The 17,333-nt window shown below is 32.9% G+C and overlaps 1 protein-coding gene across 1 annotated transcript in view; it reads left to right on the top strand.

Moving 5' to 3' along the window:
- The window catches only part of LOC129216404 (transient receptor potential-gamma protein-like), a 133,935-nt gene that overhangs the window by 46,873 nt on the left and 69,729 nt on the right, over positions 1-17,333 (top strand). The window contains exons 5-8 of the mRNA XM_054850622.1: positions 3,493-3,727; positions 8,741-8,893; positions 14,894-15,033; positions 16,144-16,259. Of these exons, the coding sequence (XP_054706597.1) occupies positions 3,493-3,727; positions 8,741-8,893; positions 14,894-15,033; positions 16,144-16,259 (644 nt within the window). The remainder of the gene's footprint in view (positions 1-3,492; positions 3,728-8,740; positions 8,894-14,893; positions 15,034-16,143; positions 16,260-17,333) is intronic.

The following is a 17,333-nucleotide window of genomic DNA, read 5'->3' as shown; positions in this document are numbered from 1 at the left end:
AAAAAACTTTATCAAAACATATTGTTGTCTAAAAAAAAACTTGCATTATCTGTTACCGAATGTTCCATGCCTTTGGTAACATAATCAAAGAAGAAATAACTAGTTTGCAAGCAAGCCCTTTTCGTTCTCCTTCCGAGTCCACTTTTGTGCTATATATGTTAGATGCTTTTTTTTAGTCTAACCTTATATTCCTGATTTTTAGTACACTTCATGCGGGAAACGTAATTTTACGCTTTTCGTAGACCGTCACTGAAGCACGGGTCACGTAAAAATACGTATAGAGCAGGTCTTTGCTGCTAACGCTCTCTGCACGCGTAAGTCAGCCACGAAATTGACCCGCATGCATTAAGTTAAACAGGAAGTGTTATCCTCAATGACAAAATGAGCTGTGAAAGAAAATATTCAAACATGTTATACCGCGGTCTAATGCTTGTTTAATATAAGTGGAATAAGAAAAAAAAAATCATTTTTCATCATATTTTCCTGATTTTGAAAAGACTAAATAAATAAATAAATTTTAATAAAATAAAGGGTATATCTTTTTAAAAATTTTACAAATCTGGAAGAAACTGTCTTTTACCACAGACATTTCAAGGCACATCTTCGAGTGCCCATTTTTCACTACTAACATTTTGAGACTTGTCTTACTGCCTCTTGAGGACTCGCTACGAAATGTCCACTATAGATTTGAACCACCGAAGCTGATAGCTATATTTCTCAGCTTTTTTCACCAGATCTGACACCTTATACATATATATTTTTAAATTTTTATATTATTCTATGAACTTTCTTTTTACATAATATGTAGACAACACAACAGCAACAGAGCGAAGTTGACAGTATAGATCTCATGCGTGTATTGCGTACTGTTCTTGAAATGTTTCAACGCAAAAATCGAATTCCTGTCTCTAAATATTAATTTTTTCTTTTAAATAATGCATTTTTCAGTTTTTTTTTTTTTTTTTTTCATTTTGTATAGTGATAAACTTTAAAAATTTTCTACTTAAGATCTAGAAAGCATTTCTTGCCTACTCAGATAGTGCCAAAATGTTCTATAGATTCATTTCACTTTATAAAAATAATATTCCTTAGAATGTGCAACGATTTTCTCTCTGAAGAGTTTTCCGAATAACTGATTGATTCGTTGAGGATCCAAAGAAGGGTAAACAATAAAGAGGCGCGCATTCTTTGAAAATTCAATATGTTTCTCCAAACAAAGAGACATACTCAACTGCCGTATTGATTCATATACTGTCATTTGAAATTACTGTGTAAATATTACAAACCTGCTCTGGTACCATTATTTTCTCTCTGTATATCGAAATATTAATCATGAATTATATTTAAAGTTATGTTTTGTAATAAATAATGTTTTTACTTTCTTCTATATCTAATATATAGAAGAAAGTATTGGATTCGTGCAAATTTTCGAATTTCGAATTTTGACGGATTCGAACGTTTTGAGGTGTGCTGAGTCCATTTCGACCATTTTTGGAAAATGTCTGTCTGTCTGTGTGTGTGTATGTGTGTGTGTGTGTGTGTGTGTGTGTGTGTGTGTGTGTGTATGTATGTATGTGTGTCACGTCTGTGTGTGACCAGTTTTTTGTGGCCGCTCTACAACAAAAACTACCGCATGAAATCGAACGAAATTTAGTACACATATGTGCCCCTATGTGAACTTGTGCCCATTAGTTTTTGGCGCGAATTCCTCCTAGGGGGGTGGAGCAATGGGACGTTTTTCGAGTTACGCGTGCTTGCTATTCCTCAGGAAGTTACTGGCGGAATCAAACAAAATTTGGTCCATATGTTGGTATTAACAGGAACAGGTGCTGATTCAATTTTGGTGTCAATAACTCAAACGGGGGTTGAGCTGTAGAACGTTTTTTGTCGTCAATTGTGACTGCTGTATCTCAAGAAATAACGAACGGAATGAAAGAAAAATTTATCGGCAAGTAGCCCTTAGTGGGTATAAGAACTGATTTTATTTTTGTGTCAACAGCTAAAAGGGGGGTAGCGCAATCACCCGTTCTTTTTTTCCATTTTGAGTGTCCTATCTCAAGAAGTAATGCTACGTTCTGGTTGAAATTTGGAATATATGTGAATCCATATGTAAACAGGCTTTGGTTCTATTTTGACGCCGATCGCTCCAAGAGGTGTTGATTTTTTTTTTTTTCTGCGAATAAAAATATTTTTATTAATGCAACAATAAGAAAGATAAATCGTAATAGATTGTCGTCTGCGTATTTCTCGTGATTTTAATTGTATGGAAATGATAGGAAATATTATCTCAATGATTTAAAATTTTTAACTGTTGCCATCTTATGTTTGTTAACAAATAAAATATTTGTAATTCATTCAAGCAAGGCTTTTAAAGTAACTTTCAATTTTTGCTCTTTGTTTTGTTATTACAAAAATTCAGACATTGGGATGGTCGTCAAGTTTTTGCATGTGTAATTTTGTTTTTGTTAGGAATATTGCTTCCTCGTCAAGCATGAGGAGGGATCAGAAAAAGGAAAAATATAGAAGAAAGTTTCGTGATGGCCACAACATACTAGTTATGTATTGTTTTCAAAAATTCAACAAAGCAAAAAATAGAAATCTTGATTTAAATCATTACCGTTAAGCTTTTTCTCAAACTTTTGATTCTGTGAAAATTCAAACTGATAGCAGCAGTGGAAAAAATGATAACTATGATAACTAGTTCCTAAACAATGCTCATGAAGTATTTTATTTTTATTACCAATATTACCGCCCCTGAGCAGTGAAACTCTTTCCTGTATGGTGACTTTTATTACTAGTTCTAAAATCCACAAACCTTTGGGCTTATAATTTCGTATTTGACGTTTTTCACTGGTAAATGCCTCAAAAATGAGAATTTTCAGGGAATTAATTTTGGGACAAAAAAACTTATAATTGAATATTTTGTTTAAATTTGAAGTACAAGTTTACCACTTCAGAAATAATACAATTTTCTACACTAGATTGAATAGATGACAAAAGTAAGATTTGCATGTACGTAGTAACTTTAAAAACGGAGAAAAATGAAAAAAATGGAGACTTTTGCTTTTAGTACTAAACTCAGCATGCATTAATAAAACTACATACATAGTTTTAAGAGGGAACCAAAACACTTTTTATTGCAAAGTCCAATAAAAACATCTGAATCTTGCTTTAGAAAAAAATCGCAGACTTTCGAGAATTTTTCAATTGCAAGATAAGTTTCGCCGTTTATGTCGATTCTTTTCTCACTTGGGAAAAATTTCGTGCTCAAATCTAACGAAATTTTCGTCTATTCGACGAAAAGATGAATCAGAGCATTTTTCATGAATGCGTTTCGTCAAATACGATGAAAATGTCGTAAGATTTGTGCACACGTTACTGAGGCTGAAATGTGGGTCGTCTTTCAGGAAATTTCAACGGTTGTATGTTTCGTGTGCAAAATTTACTTTGAGAATTGCTTTCTTTTTCATTAGAACTATCCCTTCCTTTCAGTTCTGCGCCCATCCGAACGTCCAACAGTTGCTGGCTTCAATCTGGTATGACGGCCTGCCCGGATTCCGGCGGAAGAATATAGTGCTGCAGTGTTTGGAGATATGCCGGATAGGCCTGATCTTCCCCATCCTGTCTGTCTGTTACATTCTTGCACCACATTCCTCAGCTGGGCGAACTCTCAGGAAGCCCTTCATCAAGTTCATCTGCCATTCAGCGTCTTACGTTACTTTTCTTTGTAAGTTGTGCAAAGCCGATTATTTATAAACTAGAAAGTCGCCCGTCAAGGTGTGACGGCTGAAAATTGTTTCTACTCTTCTATATTTGAACGAAGCCACTGCCTGTTTGGTGATATTTTGATAGTTGAAATTGTAACCCTAACTACAGTAAATTAACCTTAAACTCCACGAGGTAGCGTTCATTGTTGACCGCTTTTTCGTTTCTTCATTCCCCTGAAATGACAGTCTTACCAGTAAAATAGTTAAGTTACTTGATCGAGTTCAGCCTTGTCACAGTAAAGCCTTTCCCTGTATGTTAAACCAAGGCTTCACTCGATGCGCGTCTATCAAGCTCAGTCATTTCTCAAAAGATAAAAGGTGCCGACTTGACCGCAAGAGTGCGCTGTAGTATAACCGGGCGATCCTTTGTTTACATTAGTTAAAGTATTATTTCTGCTGTTGAAAGGGACGGTTTTTTCTATCTTTAACGTAAAATTTCATTGATATGGTTAACCGATGAGTAGTACAGGGTGAATTGATGCCGGAACGGCGTATCAGTTCTGTTTTTCAGGGGAATTTTCTTTTTCTTTTCAGGTAAAGCTGATCCCAACTCAATATTCCACTATTTCTCATTGGCTTTCGCTTCTGGCAAAATATCCGGATTCATCCGTGAAGCTTATGTCTTATTTAAATTAAATTAAATAAATACTATTTGCATTTTGGGGGGGGGGATTACGCATGGCTTGATTACAGCACATGCATCCTAGGCCTGAGGCCCCCTCTTCCTTAGGGTCCCAAAGTTTTTAAAAATTTATGCATCGCAATGAAAAATCATGTATTTTTGTGAAAATAATCAAATTCCTCTTTTGGATAAATGTTAAACATTATTTTAACATTGATTTGCTTTGACCTGAAAGTGATGAATACAAGGGCGCTTTCAAAGCATTGTGAGCCTTGGTCCTCACGTTTAGTTAGTCGGGCCCTGGGATTACGTCTAACATTTTTGAGACATTTAATAAGAGTTAATATCGAGAACGGTTTAAACATTACTCATCTAGGAAGGAATCCTTGCTGTTTATAAATTATATTGTTTTTTACTGCATATTTAAAAGAGGTATTTAATGGTACAATCGCCAAGATTTTAACAATAATCATTTTATTTCACAATATCAGTATGCGTGCAATACATATTTTCTCTTTGGATATTATTTTGTTATAGGCACGTCACTTGACTTGGTCAGTTTTCTCTCTACCTAGGCGAAAAATGAAAAAAATTACACTTACATCATCGTCGGCGAAAATTAAAAAGTAAAACTTGCATCGTCATTCCCATGTTATAATTGATACTTTTTCTAATTTTAAAAAATTACACACTTTCAATTTCTATTGAAGACTCTGTTAACTTACTCAGCTGATTATGTCACATAATGATGGAGAACTTAAATTGATTTAGCGAAGTATTTTAACCGAGATGTCTGATGTTACTTTAAAAGCTAATTTTTTATTTGGCGAATTATTTAACTTCGTTTTGATTAAAAATCCAAGAAAAAGACAAAATAGCATATTGTTTCGACAAATAAATAAATTAGATCATCAAAAAGCATTCAAGGCAAGACACGAAATGACAATTAAAGTAACGACATTTCAGTAAAATGTAGAATAATCCGCTAAACAAACTATGTTTGACAATAAAAAAAGCTTCATTTTATTGAAATCAAAAAAAAAAAAAAAAAAAAAAAAAACAAATACGGTGGCAACAACTAAAATGAAAAATAATCGCCAAGATTTTAAATGCATTGTGACGCACATATACATATGTAATCCTTTGGCGTCACAAAATTTGACAGCCTTACATTTCTTGCCAATTAATATTCACATCAAAATCATGGGGGAATTATCTCCTCGCGGAACATGTGAAATTGGCGAAAACTTTTTCTATTACTAAAATTGCTGCCGCTAATGTTTGTTTTTCTGATACTTTGATGGAACTTTTACTGTTTTTTAATTAATTGATACATTTATTTGGCGAATCATTTTGCACTTTAATTGATCTTTGTCTGGATTACAGAAACGTTGTTGCTTTCTAATAATGTTTTGTTTTGATTTAGCGGATTACTAAAGATCTTAATTTAATTTTCCAATAAATAATCTTTTTTTTTTATTTTAAAGTCATTTTTTATGCTACTTAATGGTCTTTTTAAAAAAAATTGATCTTTAACAAATAATTTATAAGTTTGTGGAACTTTTCATGTTTTTTTGGGGCATCATTAATTTATGTGGCGAAGTTTCTCCCCTTTAAATTTCCTCACAATGCGTAAAAATTTGAATACCGTTTACCTTTGTAACAGGTTTGTTTTAATTTTTTTAACGGTTATTATTATTTTTATTTATTTATTTTTTCAACGAGCAAAAGTTTTGTTCTAAAAAAAAATAGAATGAATTTTTATTATTTTTTTTTAAAGTCTGGAATGTAGGTTTACAAAAATCTTAAAATGAAAAGCTTGATGAAGCATATGTAGTTAACTTTTGCATAATAAAACTAAAAATATATTTTTTCTGGATACAAATTATTGAGCACAGTTCATATGTTTAATAGACAGTATGGTTTCGTCCATGAGATGCAATGTTTAATTTTATAATATAACGCATAACTTCATTCAGAACCAAATTTCCAATATTTGTTTTTTATTAATTGGAAGCAGAAATCACGCCCCCCCCCCCCCAAAAAAAAAAGTTTTTCCAAAACATTTTATTCACATACGTTTTCAAACAGAAAACTTCTTTTTAAGCTCGTTTGAAATTGTTATTTAATGTATAAATTGCAATAAATGCCAACTCTTATTTATATTTATTAAAGGTTTGCAGTTACATTACTCAAATAATTTTGAAAATGCTTCATTTCGAAAAGTTGAAATAATTTATCACAAAAATTTTTCATACACGGAATTTACATTGATTTAACTAGATGAACGTCCACCTCAGCTTATATTCATGTGATTTTGTTTCAAAAATTATTTTTTCTTCAAAACAAAGTTTCATATTTTTTCACTTTTAACCTAAAATATCTTTTCAAACACTTTTCTTCAGGAAGAAAAAATCCGCTTTTAAATTAACTCAAATCTTTTGAACTCAATTTTGAATACCTATTCTGTCTTTAAAAAATAAACTTATCTGTTGTTTATACGTTAAAATTTGCCACAAAATCTAACAGATGTCGCTGGAGTCTGACCAGGTTTTTGTTTGATTGATTGGTTATTATACTACAACTTTTATTGAAATGACTGAGCCTGATAAGACGCGTATCAAGTGAAGCCTTGGTTAAACATTTCCAAAACATATTATCAAATTATCATTTCGTGGCGCGAGTTTCATTTTTGAAACACGCGCGTTTCTCAAACATCGGCTATTATATATATGAGGATGTTGCCAAAATTTCTGACAGTAGTTGATGAGTTGTATCTCGCAGTTACAAGGTAACATTCGTATCAGGTGTTGCACAAAACAACTTATAAAGACTTCAAGTAAATCATTTTTTCGCTGCACAAACTTCATGAAGTTCATGACTCTACTTCTGAGTAAAGCGATTTAACTTTGAAGTTGTTGCACAAAACAACCTATAAAGACTTCAAGTAAATCATTTTTTCATTGCACACACTTTATGAAGTACACGAACTCTACTTCTGGGTAATGCGATTTAACTTTGAAGATTTCCAGAAGCATTTTTTTATTTTTGCTCGTGCCATAGGACAGTGTTTCTTCAACTGTGTTCCGCGGAACCCTAGGATTCCGTGGAAATCAATCAAGACAGCCGCGAAACTTTCATTCCTCTTTTTAAATTGAAGTTAGTCACTTAAAAGGTCGATAAAAATATGTTTTGACAGAAGTTTTAAATCAGAATTCACCCGAATGAACAGTACTGAGGATATCAAAGTGAACTTTTAATTAAAAATTTAATGTCATTGTACTTCCTTTGACTGTGTCAACGACGAAACTTTTATTGACACATATCTGATCCACTCTGGAAACATAAATATAAAATAATGCCTTTCATTGACTGCTGGTCCATTTCTAAAGATAAGTGTTCTTAATTGTCATGAATGGTGATGGGTATTGTCACTTTTACCATAAGAAATTACATTATTGGGGGGGGGGGACGAAGTTCACCCCTTGTGTGTCAACAACGAAAATCGAAACATACTTGATGCTTGCTTTTAACCTGATGCGAAAATTCACTTTCCATCCATAAAGCCTATATGTATACAGAACATAAGTTCCACACATCTCTTTGAAATTAAAAAAATTGGTTGAACGAGTTGTTTAGAGGTATTTTAAGAAATTATATGTAGATTGTTTTCTGTTACTTTTTGAGAACAATAAATATTTTTGAAAATAAGTTTGGTTTCGCTAAAAGGGGGGTAAACTATTTCCAAAATGTTGCATTGAAACTACCCTATTGGAGAAATACCATAGCTCCACGAAAAACGTTGAAACATTGAAAAGGGTTCCACTTGTCAAAGAAATTAAAAAACGCTGCTTCACACGATTCTAAGCGTAAAATATTACTCAGGTACTGTTTCTGGAAACCTTGAAAACTGTACATTGTCCCTTCAACTCCATTAAACGCCATTTTTCAAATAAACTATCAAACAACATTAAGCAATAAATAAATACCTTTGTGCCGAGGAATAACAGGAAATATCCAACGTTGTTTTTAATTTGTGCTAAACAACGTTGGATATTTCCTGCTATTAAACAACATGTTTTTTTTTTCTTTTTTTTTTTTTTTTTTTTCAAAATACGTTTTTAGAAAATATTTTAAAAAATACATATCTTCAGTTCACTGAAAATGAAGTAATGAATAAAATTGGAATTAAAATTATCGAAAAAATAAATGTCAAGTAACAAATGTAAAATAATAAATGACAACATTTTCCCAGTAGCAAAACATTAAAAAAAAATAATATTTTCCAACGAAAAGTAATTTCTCATTTATAATCTGTTCCGTTTCTTTCTTTTTTTCCTTTCATGTTTAGTTTTATTGATTCTTGCATCACAAAGAATAGAAACAGTCATTGTAGACTGGTTTGGTACTGACGAAATGAAGAAGAAAGTGAAGTCGAGTGTGACGACAAAACGGGGAGCGCCACCTAGCGTCGTAGAATGGATGATTTTAGCGTGGGTCATGGGTAAGTTTGCACACCCTCTTTTATAAAGTAGACAAAAAAAAAAAAAGAAAGAAAGAAAGGAGTAAAAAGCTTCTTAAAGTTTCCAATCATTTGCTTGTTAGAATCGTTGTCGTAAAGAAATTCGTTTATTTTTTCATAAATGGTTTTAGAAACGAACCTGGAATCTTAAAAGAGAAAAGATTGCTGCTAACAAGAAGTGCATAAAATATTCTTGAAAAAATATCTAGCTGAAAGAAACGTGTCGTATATTTATTATTCATTTTTCAAAAAAATATATTTAAAATGATTGAAAAAGTACATGTTTAAAAGGAATGGAAGATAAAATTTTAATGAAAATTGATTAAATTTTTTAAAGTAATAGAAATTTGCCGTCTCCCTTGGATTCGTTAACTTTAGTTTACAAAAAGAAATTTTCTTCGTCATAAAATTAATTACATTAGTAAAAGCGGAACGAAACTGGAAGATAAGTAGCTGTAAATATCTGAGATTTTGTGTAGTATAGTTACAAAGAAAAATGTTTATAGAAATAAAAATCTGACGGAACACAGAATAATACTTTTAAAAAAATATTCGGGAACAAAAGAAGTAATTAAAGATGAACAAAAGAATTATTTACAAAATCTATTGGAATAAACTTGATCAGAATACACTGTAGTTACGACTTTCAATAAAAATAATCAGCAGAGAAAAAAGTTAATTTTCTTTTCACCGTATGTCTTCATAACTGCTTCCAAATATTCATGATCTTTATGGTATATGATTTTTATGCGTGTGTAAAGTAGTCATATTACCTCGTATTTTTACCATATTATTCTGTAATGCGTATTGGCAACGTTACCTACAATGAACTCAAGCAACAACGCGATTCGACTTATGGGAAGAGGCTAGAACGCGAGTTGTTCACGAGTAACGAATTTCAGAGCTATCGCGAATTCCTGACCCACAACACGAAAATATTTGCCGGAATGATTTCGGCAGAAAGCGGAAGATCAATTCATCACTGTTTCTTCTTCCGCATCATCTTCTGACGAGTGACCTGATATGCATGCGCTATCAGATACTGTAAACAATCTGATCGTGCGGCATAAATTATCAAAATCTTCATCTTGTAAGTTATTACTATAACTACTGTATTTACTGTACAGTACTATTACAGTGCTGCATTTTACTATCAAAACATACTGCACGTACCGTACTGTCTTATTTTATGTCTCTCTCTACCATTGATCGTTGATTTTGCGCATCGAAACAATATTTTATGCTGAAAAATACAGCTTTTTCAAAATACTGTACAAATTCACTTCTTTATCTAAGAAATGGTAACATATAGTTAAGAAATGGTTTAAAACAGTTTGAAAAGTGTTTAGAAATGCCTGAAATAATTAGGCATGTTTACAAAAATTTCAAACACATGGGGGAGGGGGGTAGCCCAAAGCGGTTAGGTTAACGAAGAAAGCTCGAAAGTTGCCGTTTTTGGTTTTTTATTGCAAAAATTTCGGTTTTATTTCCTAGCAGCGTAATAGAACTTCAAAATAAAAAGTCATTTTGCATTATTTTAAACCCAATTTTTATTTATTATCAAACATTACAAACACTTGAAAAGCCCGCTTTGCCCTACCAAAGAGCCTAAAGCGGGTAAGCCGTACAGGTAAAGCGGGTTAGCTTAACTAATTGTGATTTGGTACATTTTCAAATCAAACTTGAAGTTGTAAATGATTAAGATAGTTGACCAGCTAACTGCCATTATAAAAAATATATATATAATAAGTTTATACTTATCCAATTTAAATTAAAAACCTAAGTCAGCACATTTGTTTATAAAGCGTACAGAAATAACTGATTAAATTAATAGACTAACTAATTGCCATCATTGAAAATAACTTTTTAAAGTTATACTTATGCTATTGAAATATAAAATCTAAGTCAACATATGTGTCAAGAAGTTATAAATAAATATACGATCGAATCTAATATCCACTTTGCCCAAAGGCACGTTTGTTAATTCCATAATTGTATAATGAAAGAAACAAAGTCAAACAGAGTCAAAAAACGCCGAAACTTGGTGACCCTCTCACAAGAAAATTTGCACATTTTTCTTATGGAAGTTTTCAAAAAAAGGGAGAAATAAGAACATTTAACCAATTTTGGTGCCCCTAAAGTTGTGGTGCCCATTCCATGGACCTGGCTGACCGTGCGTTCAACAGGACTTGATTATAGCCAGTGGTGGCGGTGAAACTACACTGCTCATTGAAACAAGCAATCTTCTCGTTGCCTATTTGAAGTAAAAATTATTGTTTTTTTCTTTCTAAACATGCTATTCAAAAGTGTAATCTTTTACACTGAAAACACGTGATGCTAGTTAATGCATACATTAGCATTTTTCTTTCTAATGTGGAGCCATGAATGCTGTTTCGGTATGTCTGTAGAAAAAAAAGTCTGAGCATATGAGGCGCAAGAAATTTTCTATTCCCAATTTTGGATCTTGAGGTGAATATGTTGTATTGTAATTAGTGTGATGGTGTTTTTGGGATCTGTAATTTTTATTCGTGGTAATCCAACTATTTCATGTTATCATACTTAAAAATACTGAAAGCCCATTTGCATATATTTTACTTGTGCGTAATGTTTGTATATCGTAGACAACAATTTTCGTTAACTTTTTTGTTCCAAAAAGTAGCGACTTGACCGTAATATCATGAGCCTCCTCCTTTTTTCTTTTTAGCTAGGTATTTGTGTCAAAAAAAAAAAAAGCAATGGACAATGTATTTGTTTTAGATATCATATTCACTGCTTCTAATATTTTAGAATTTTTCGTTTTACCAGAAGGGATTTCAGTTTCAGATTTTAAGGGGGTACCCTCTATACTTCAATTTAGAAACATGAGTGCCTTGCTTCATGTTTTAACACGCCGGAAAACTTGATTAATTATTCATCGATTAATGATTAGAGAGATTTATATAGGCGTTAACTTTGATATTTAAAATATTTATTTTTCCAAAACGCTTTAGCATATCAGAGGAGCAACTGAAATCGAAATAACTTCGAGATATGAAGTAAAAACTTACACTATAACCCACAATTAAATACACATTTTACACATTGTTTTTTAATAAATTAAATGCCAAACATATTATTTCCTACGTCATATTTGTCTGCAAAACCTCATTCCAGGTGTTAACAATATTTTTGAAAAAGGCCACTGCATAAAGGCGCTCAAAAAACATTTGCACGACGGCGCTGATCAGGCTCGGCGCGGGCCTGCCTATTCCTCCTCATGTTAAAGACGCGGTCCGGTTTTGAAACTGGTTTTTGGAAGATGACAGAGACCTAGACGGCAAAACATAGCGTCTTCCGCATAGGAGCCATTCAAAACATTTACTGATTTCATCCGAATAAGTTTATAATTAAGATGCTAGTTTAGTATTTTATCATGGGAAATTTTTCCTGACCTATTTTTGATGAAAGGAAAGAATAGACTTTATCACAGGTCGTTTTGGGGGAGTGAAAAAGACCGCGGAGGTTTGCCCGTCTTGGGGCAAGAGAAAGTACTAGTGGCCCTGGTAGGTGCTGCTGTACATTGTGATTTAGAAAAAAAAAGTCAATGAAAGCCTACCTAGGACGTTATCTTTAAACGCGTGTATCTCGAAACTTGAAAATGTCCACTTACATTCCTTCGCTTTTCACTGCCTCAAATGATTTCATCATAGTTTCTTATTGAAGGAAAGCGAACAAAAATAATTTTGAAGAACAGTTTTAATGCCGATTAATTGGCAGTACTTGGCCGATTATAAATAGTCGTAAAATTGACCGATTAATCGGCGCATCCCTAATATATGGTCATCTGATTTCTCTGATGTATCTTCACGCTGGCGTGCCCCGATTTAGTGTCAAGTTTAATTTTAAAAAAATTTATGAAATTTTAAGTTTAAGCTTTTGAATCTCGAATTATTTTTTTTAACTTCTATCATGTATATGAAAAACTAATTTTGTGGAAACATATAAAATTCACTAATATTGTCCTTGGAGATACCCTGATAGAGATGGATTTAAAAAAAATTCTATTGTGAATACCACTATTCATTATTTGTTTCACTTACTGTTCAAGTATAAAAGTTCAATTTCACAAATACAGAGTGTGTTACGCATTTGTTTAAAATTTTTGACAACAGTGCCATTAAATACAAAAACATAATCTACCTATCATAAATAGATTGAAAAATTTTAGAAAAAGATCAAACTTTTTAATTAAAATGGGGACTACTTTGCACAAATTATTTTAGTACTACATTTTGAACTATATTAAAACACATTTTTATAATAGCTTACTAAAAAGAAATAAAATATATCATTTGGTTAAAACACGAACTTATTTTAAATTTATTTATCAAGCAAAACATAATGAAAACTTTTTGCCACTATATATAATTGCCTAGTAAAAATTTAACCAGTTTTACATAACTCTTTCGGTAATATTTTCTGTAAATTATTTCTTTCAAGGATTCTGAATTGTTCAGTCCGTGTTTTGAGGAACTTTTTCTGTAATTATGAACTTGAATATTTAAATGTAAAATTTTTGAAAAACATAAAAACAAAAACTTTATGAATGTTCCTTCTTTTTCGTTGTTTATTTAAGGTGTTTAAATAATGATTTGAAAGGAAAAAATGGCGTAAATCAGTTTCTTAAACAAATCGTTTCTTATGAAATCAAGATGCATTTTTGTGCGAACCTCACCTTAGAAGGATATCAGTTTAAATACTGGAGTTGTTCCATAATTAATAAACTACTCGGTACCTTGAGCAAAGCATGTTAACCTAACCGGAGTGTCTTGCCGTCTAGACCCCTGTCAAACGTTGAGGAGGAGCTTTCGAACCTGCTGTTTCAAACCGCGTTTTCTCCCTCAGCAGTCATTCCACCTTACTTATAGTTCAATGTTTGCCCACAATGCGGTGATATACGCATGACTACCCACTTTGGGCTACCTATCAGCTTTGGGCCACCCTCCCCTACCATTTTCCTCAACGCGACATTTGACTTACGGCGAGGGGTTTTGAAACGCATCCATCGCGTTAGTCGCGACTACACTGCATGTAACGACAGCCTATAAACTTCGTCACTGCTTTTTATCTTTGTTATTTCTAAACTACAAAAGTGTTAGAAGTTTTTAAGCACAGAAAAGGAAAGCAACTTTTGAAAAGACAAACTAAAAACTATCATTATCTCCCTGATACACATAACTAGTGCACTGTAAAAAAAATTCCGAAACGTTCCTGATCATTTCCGTGTAACGTTTCGGGATTTCAAATTTTTTTATCCACTTCCTGAAAAAATCAAGTATCATTGTCAAAAAGTTTTCTGAATTGCCACAAGTTACACGAATGCAGACTTCTCACTGTTGTGAAAAATATTTTAGCTCCCAGTTTAAAGATTAACTGAGCGTATTAATAAAGTGTATCAGCTTCTATTCAATTACCGCCCGTCCATGCTGATTAAGCTCCCTTAGGGAACGAATAAGTATGGAGTACGTTGCTTAGTAAGAATTACTGGAGAGTATAATTTTCGATACCTACTTGCAATTCTGGCGTAGCTTTAGCCGTGTTGGCAATACTACTAAGGCATAATAAATCAGGAAGGTGTCAAGCTTTTACATTATAGCCACCTAAATTTACTCTCAAGTTCCAGGAACACGACTGGGTTCAAACGGGAAGATTTCTGAATTTTTCGGGAGACTTCCGGGATAATTTCAGGAAAGTTCCTGAATTTTAGCAGAAAACGTTTCTGGTTTTTGTACGGTATCTTACTGACAGAAATTGGGCACATCAGCTGCACATCATTTTCCAGGAATGTTTCTGAATTGTTTTTACAGTGTATGTTGTGGCCATCACGATAGCTATTGTAGTCTCTACCGGTATGCCGTCCTCATACTTTGAACAAAATCATTTATTCTTAAAATTTTACAACAGAGATTGCTATGGAATAATGATTTTTTTCATTCTTTTCAGGACTTATATGGAGTGAAATAAAGCAACTTTGGGAACTAGGCCTTATGGAATATGTAGCAGACATGTGGAATATCATTGATTTTATAACAAATTCTTTGTATGTAGCAACAATAGCTTTACGAATTGTAGTTTATTTTCAGGTAATTTTTATTTCACAATTATTTTCTTAATTTAAAGTAAAAAGAAAAAAATGGCAGATATTTCACGGGAGTTTTTAATTATAACAGATACATAGTACACTTCAGATGAAAATTAAGCTTTTTAATGTCTTGAACAGCGCTTAAAACGGTTCGTGGTACAGGGTGTCCAAGCAAAGGACTCCCTGGTTTCAAAATTCGATATCTCGAAAACAAAGGACGATATTGGAATAAAATAAACGGTATGTTTATTGTGAAACCCATAAAAATCATATACAGGAACTCGGAAATTAGTTTGAAAAACTGCCAACAGGTGGCGCTCCATAATGTAATTGCAATAAAAATCTCCATAAATAGTGTTATGAAGGGGTTTGTTGTTTCAGCAGTACTTTAGTCTCTCAGATATGCTTACATATATACTACAAATTATCGTCCAACCTCTTCGCAGCACTATTTATGGCGACTTTTATTGCAATTACAGCGTGCAGCGCCACTTGTTGGAACTTTTAAAAACTAATTTACAAGTTCCTGTATATGATTTGTATGGGTTTCACAATAAACATACCGTTTATTTTATTCCAATATCGTCCTTTATTTTCGAGATATTTAATTTTGAAACCAGGGAGTCCTTTGCTGGACACCCTGTATTTGTTTTTATTTTAAAAGTCTCCAATATGTCGTTAAACGGAAAAATGGACATTTTGTCCGCACGTTGCAGCTAATATATTTATTTTCCTAACGATAGCAATTTAAAATGAAACTTTAAAATTAAACAAAATTTTAGCTCTTATAAAATCATAAAAACTTTCGAGTATGTGTGATTTCTCCAGCAAAACGTGTTCATTACCGATTAAAACTGTCATTATTTAATAAAGTATGTTAGCTGTCAAGTGAGGAACAATATGGTGGCCTTTACTTGGAATGGCCCTTAATCGTTTTTTCCTTCTCAGTTAAGTTTTGTTTTTGACGCTTAACTCTTTTTCAATGTCAATTCCTCTATCAAAGAGTTAACAATTGCATAAAAATACCTGTGTGTATTTTCGACACGCAAAGATAACTCTTAAACATTAATTTGGCTCAATCACTATCTGTAATCTTTACTCTACTCCTTAGGTGCGAAAGGAGATAATGCTGAACACTGGAACGGCACATTTGCCAAGAGAAAAATGGGACGCTTGGGATCCAATTCTCATAGCAGAAGGTCTTTTCGCAACAGCAAACATCTTCAGGTATGAACGTTTTTGCCATAAATCTTCTGAAATTCTGGTCAATTTATTAGACACCGCTGAACTTATTACCCTTTAAAATGCTTTGTAACTTACTGATATTTCGTGAAATAACTCAGAACCATTTAAGCGTAGCTGCATAAGTAGTGATTTTTTTAAAGCCTGATACAATGTTTTTCCCTGAAAAACCATTAGATGTGTTTCATTTTAAGCAGAAGTTCTTTTCCTGCATGAAAGAACCGAATTTTTATGAGGAAGTTAATTTTACAACGTACGTAGTGGCGTACAGGCGAAATAATCAATGTCGACAAGTCATTAAAATTTCATAATTTAAAAAGAAAAATGTTTGAACATCAATCATTATGAATTTGAACAACAGGCGGACAGAACGGTAAGGCGCTGGCCTCTCAAACCCAAAAGCACAGGAACAAATCTGGCTCCAGTCGGTGGATTTTCAAGATGCAGAAAATCGACAGCGTACATGTCGTATGATTACGCGGCATGTAAAAGATCCCGCAAGAACTCGTTTGGCATGGAGTATCTCTTGGTAAAATTAAACTCCTACTGCTGTTTCGCTACGAATAGAGCACACGTGCCTCCATCTAGTGGGGAAATGGGTGTCAAAACTTTCATGGCAATGGTATCCCACCGATAGTGATACTACGTGAAAGAGTGTATGCACAAAGTGACTGCACTAAATATCCAAAAGGCAGTGCCATTACCGCAGTCTTATTAAAAAGAAAAAAACATTACAACAGAAAAGTATTGTTTGAAACCAGGAATTTATCAGGGAAAACCTGTTCAAAAGTATCATGGGTGAGAGCATATCGTACCCCAGCAACAGATGTGACACAGCTCAAAAATTAAAATCAAACTGATTATTGATTTTAAATCTAAACTTAATGCTCTTTCTTGCCACAAAACTCGCACAAAGTTAGTTTTCGTATCTGTTACGTAGTGGCGTACAGGCGACATAATCAATGTCGACAAGCCATTCAAATTTCATAATTTAAAAAGAAAAATGTTTGAACATCAATCACTATGAATTTGGACAACAAATTCCAACAGCAACCATAT

The sequence above is a fragment of the Uloborus diversus genome, chromosome 1 (assembly GCF_026930045.1).
Source record: "Uloborus diversus isolate 005 chromosome 1, Udiv.v.3.1, whole genome shotgun sequence".
In the NCBI taxonomy this organism is placed as follows: Eukaryota; Metazoa; Arthropoda; class Arachnida; order Araneae; family Uloboridae; genus Uloborus; species Uloborus diversus.
This window is presented reverse-complemented; position numbering and strand designations above follow the sequence as displayed.